At 41.0% G+C, this 4,473-nt stretch overlaps 1 protein-coding gene across 1 annotated transcript in view; it reads left to right on the forward strand.

The window, feature by feature from the left end:
• Positions 1-2,077, forward strand: part of LIPT2 (lipoyl(octanoyl) transferase 2) — a 4,604-nt gene extending 2,527 nt beyond the window's left edge. The window contains exon 2 of the mRNA XM_083500016.1: positions 1,450-2,077. Coding sequence (XP_083356142.1) covers positions 1,450-1,682 — 233 coding nt within the window. The 3' untranslated portion in view covers positions 1,683-2,077. The remainder of the gene's footprint in view (positions 1-1,449) is intronic.
• The last annotated feature ends 2,396 nt before the right edge of the window (positions 2,078-4,473 follow it).

Consider the following 4,473-nt stretch of genomic DNA (forward strand, 5'->3'; position numbering starts at 1 on the left):
ACATTGGAGGGAACATTCCTTTCTTAAATTCAGACTTGCCATTTACAGCGTTAACACATGCTGATAGCCTTTAGCCAATTAAACTATTTGTAAGTTAATTCATTTCCCTGGTGAGTCAATTAAATATTGCAGCCCTAATCTTAAATTTTGCTACCTTTTAAATGCAGGGTTAATAGTTTGCTGGAAGTTGATTTATTCACTCTGAGGTTACTCCATGCAGTAGTTTTCTTCAGTACAGTGCTACCTTGGTTCTCAAATGCCTTGGTACTCAAACAACTTGGAACCCAAACACTGCAAACACAGAGGTTAAGTGTTCCAGTTTGCAAACTTTTTTCGGAAGCTGGAAATGCTCCGTTTTAAGTGTTACGCTTCCGATTTCAGTGTTACACTGAGGTCTGTCTGTTTTTGCTATTTATTTTGGTTTTTGTTTTTGCGGCTCTCTTCATTTTGTTTTTGTGTCTGTGTGGAACCCAGTTCAGCTACTGATTGATTAATTGTGTGACTGCAGTACACTGTCTGTTGCTTTCATTTTTATGTAGCAATGGTCTCGTTAGATAGTAAAGTCCATGTTAAATTGCTGTTTTAGGGGTTGTTTTTAAAAGTCTGGAGCGGATTAACCCATTTTGCATTACTTTCTTTTTTTTTTAACATGATATTTATTGAAAATTTTTGAAATTACAAAGAAAAAACAAAGCAGAAAAAGAAAATAGAAAAAACAAAGAAAAAACAAACCACCTCAAACAATACAAATTCAAAAAACAAAAATACACCGCAAACAAACAAAAATAAATCCATCATTCTCAAATCCTCAACTCTCATTACCTTCTTTCTTTGACCTCCTCCTCTTCCCTTTTTTTGTATCCTGGTTAATAATTATGCAGCAAATCCTTTCCATATTTCATAGTATTCTGTCATTATGTTACCTTAATCTATTTTCATCTTATCTTATAGAGAACCTTAAAAACTTAAAACTTAAATCTTATTTTTACCAACTTCTCACAACCATAATATTCTTACCCAATTCTTTAAACATTTTTACTAGAGCTAAATAATTTCGTTCCAACATTTTTCTAACATTCATCAATTTTATAAAACAATCCTGATAATAAAAAGAGAAATAAAAACAATCCAATCTTCATCCAGCGTCCCTTCCTCCTGGTCCCGGGTTTTGTCAGTCCTTTTTATCCCATCAATCTAGCGCATTAACCTGGCAACCTTATATCCGAGGCCCTTAAATCTCTTCCATGTCCCTTCCACAGCTCTTCATCATATTCTTCATTTTGCATTCCTTTCTATGGGAAAGCGCGCCTTGGTTTTGGAACGGACTTCCGGAACGGATTAAGTTTGAGAACCAAGGTACCACTGTATTGCGGCACAGCGCTTGATAAATCGACAGGCGGCTCTCCCTTCCCAGTAAGTTTAATGCATCTCTCTGGTCTTGCTCTCCAGGCATCCACTGCGGAAGGCATATCACCTCGCACGGTTTGGCTCTGAACTGCTGCACTGACTTGACGTGGTTTGACCACATTGTTCCTTGTGGGCTGGAGGGGAAGGAGGTGACCTCTCTGAGCAGAGAACTCCAGAGACACGTCTCGGTTGAGGAAGCTACCGAGCCTTTTCTGGCTGCCTTTCAGGAGGTGTTCAATTGCACTTTGATGGAAGGATCTCCAACAGAGAATTAGGAGTTTGGGAGAATGAACTGTCCTAATATCCGCCTGCTGCTTAGGAACACGCAGTTCTGTTCCCAACGGAAGATCTATTGAATCATGAAAATCACTGTATGCCTTTGTGTATGAGGTTTGTCTTCTGCTGCCAATGTGTTGCCTTCAGATATTACTGTGTTACAACTCCCATTAGCAGTGTGGGCTGGGGATGTTAGGAACTGGAGTTCAGCAACATCTGGAGAGACATCCCTGTGGGCCGACCCAGTTCTGCTGCAGAGACTTGAAATGCTGGCGATTCCTTTCCCAGCCAGTCCTTGGAATTTTGCCTTTTTGTGAAAGGAGAGTCCCGAGGAATTTCCAACGGAATGTTCAGCCACTCAAATAAACTATGGTTTCCAAGAAGCCGTGAAGGTGTTCAAAGTTTGTGGTGTAATGGGGTTTCTGTTCAGCTGTTTCCGTTGGGAGGGCTGAAGATAATGCCAATATATTTTGCATCTGGCAACACAACATTCCCCTCTGGTTTCAGATTTTCAGATAGTACCTGGGTAGACGAGTCTAAAAAGTCCTGGAGACAAATTTTCACAGCCCTCTAGCCGCTATGGTGGCTCATTGACCAGAAGCGTATACTCGATTCTGACCCAGCTAAGTCTCCTGGAACAAAAAATACCTCAGGAGGTTTAGTTTGGTCAGAATCAAGTACAGTGGTACCTCGGGTTAAGTACTTAATTCGTTCCAGAGGTCCGTACTTAACCTGAAACTGTTCTTAACCTGAAGCACCACTTTACCTAATGGGGCCTACTGCTGCTGCGCCGCCGGAGCACGATTTCTGTTCTTATCCTGAAGCAAAGTTCTTAACCTGAAGCACTATTTCTGGGTTAGCGGAGTCTGTAACCTGAAGCATCTGTAACCTGAAGCATCTGTAACCCAAGGTACCACTGTATACAGGGAAAGAATATAGACTTCATGATTTTAGAGATGATTGTAGAAGTGGAACAGGGTTCACTGTGATAACATGCTGAAGGTTTCCCCCCAAAATGTTTGGAGATCGCATAGCATGGATTAAGACACTTTGAATTTTCCCAATCGCCTCTCCCCACCCCCCACCCCAGTAAACTAACAGAATAAATCATCTATAAAGCCATCTTTGTTAGGTGGTTTTTCAGTGGGTGACATTCAACTGTTCTTGCTGGTGTCCTTGTCAAGTTATCTTTATTCACTAGGGTAAATTTATATTCTGGCGATACTATGTAATCTGAAAAATGCTTACTTAGAAGTAAACCACAGGACTTCCTCTAGTAAATGGGTTTAGGATTGCAGCCTTACGAGTATGTACAGCTTCCTGAGACAAGTTAATATGAAATATTTTCATTGTTCTAATTGAAAGGCCAGTGGCTGCCATATATATATTTCTTCTGGGACACCTGAAACATGCTTTCAGGTCCCCTTTCTGTGGTCACAACTGAAGTGGTTAAAGAATTCTAGATAAGTAGATTAGTTCCACTACTTGACAGCATTCTTACAAATGTCATTGCAGTTCTGTTCTGCAAGGGCTAAGAGATATTCTAGAATCCCTCATCCAGAATAAAATGATTTTCATAATAAGCTGGGTGGTGCCAGATGAAGCCCTGGTGGTTGTCTAGACATGTTTTAGGATTCAGATGCTGCAGCCTAACCTGACAAGTATTAGTGTATGAGGAAAAGGAAATTTGGGTCAGTCTGGCAGCAGGAAAGATAGGAGGTTCTAACTAAGTTTGATGGTTGACACTCAAGTGTTTCATTCTTTACTTTATCTGTAAAGGTATTTATGAGCCGTAGTAGCTCATAATACTGTGGCAGCACACAACAAATAAAATTGAAAACAAAAATCATAACATACAACATAAAATGGTAGCGTACAAGATCAAATGACCCAACAACGAATAAAATGTATTCTCTAAAAATGCTTGGCAGAGCAAAAATGTTTTTTGCTAATGGCAAAATGTTTTCCCAGCTCTACTTCTGAATCCCTCCTGGATAACAAAGAAATACCTGTGTCCAGGTGGAGGAATGGGGTGGGAAACTTTTCTTTCTTTATGTATGTTGCCTTTTGGAGAGATAACAAGGGAACCCCCCCAGCCCATAAGGCAGGAGAACACAGTACAGTAGTACCTTGGTTTACGAACTTAATCCGTTCTGGAAGTCCGTTCTTAAACCAAGGTGTGCTTTCCCATAGCAGCAGGGGACTCAGTTTACAAATGGAACACACTCAACAGGAAGCAGAACGTGTTCTGCTTCCACGGAAAAGTTCACAAACCAAAACACCTACTTCCGGGTTTGCAGCGTTCTTAATCCAAGTTGTTCATAAACTAAGCTGTTCTTAAACCAAGGTACCACTGTACTTCTTCCCTTCTGGAAAGGCAACAGTGTTGTGGGGAGAAGAGGCATTCTTCTCATGTGGCTCTGGGTGTCTGATATTTCCCCAAATGGTGCAGAAAGGAGCCGTGCCACAAAGACACGATCCTTCTCTTGAGAAAGGTAATCCATCAAGGCGACCAAAGCCAATTCGGCCCCATAACTAGGCATGAACCCACATTGAAATACGTTGAGACAATCTGTTCCATGAGTACTTGGCAAGTATTGCCACGCAACCCTGTCAACCGCCTTCTTGAAATGGATCTTTGGGATTAGGCAGTAGTACTAGTACTACTACTACTAGTAGTAGTAGTAGTAATTTATTTGTACCCCGCCCATCTGGCTGGGTTTCCCCAGCCACTCTGGGCGGCTTCCAACAAAGATTAAAAATACATTAAAATGTCACACATTAAAAACT

This window comes from Podarcis liolepis (assembly GCF_965112155.1).
Source record: "Podarcis liolepis genome assembly, chromosome: 4".
Taxonomy (NCBI): Eukaryota; Metazoa; Chordata; class Lepidosauria; order Squamata; family Lacertidae; genus Podarcis; species Podarcis liolepis.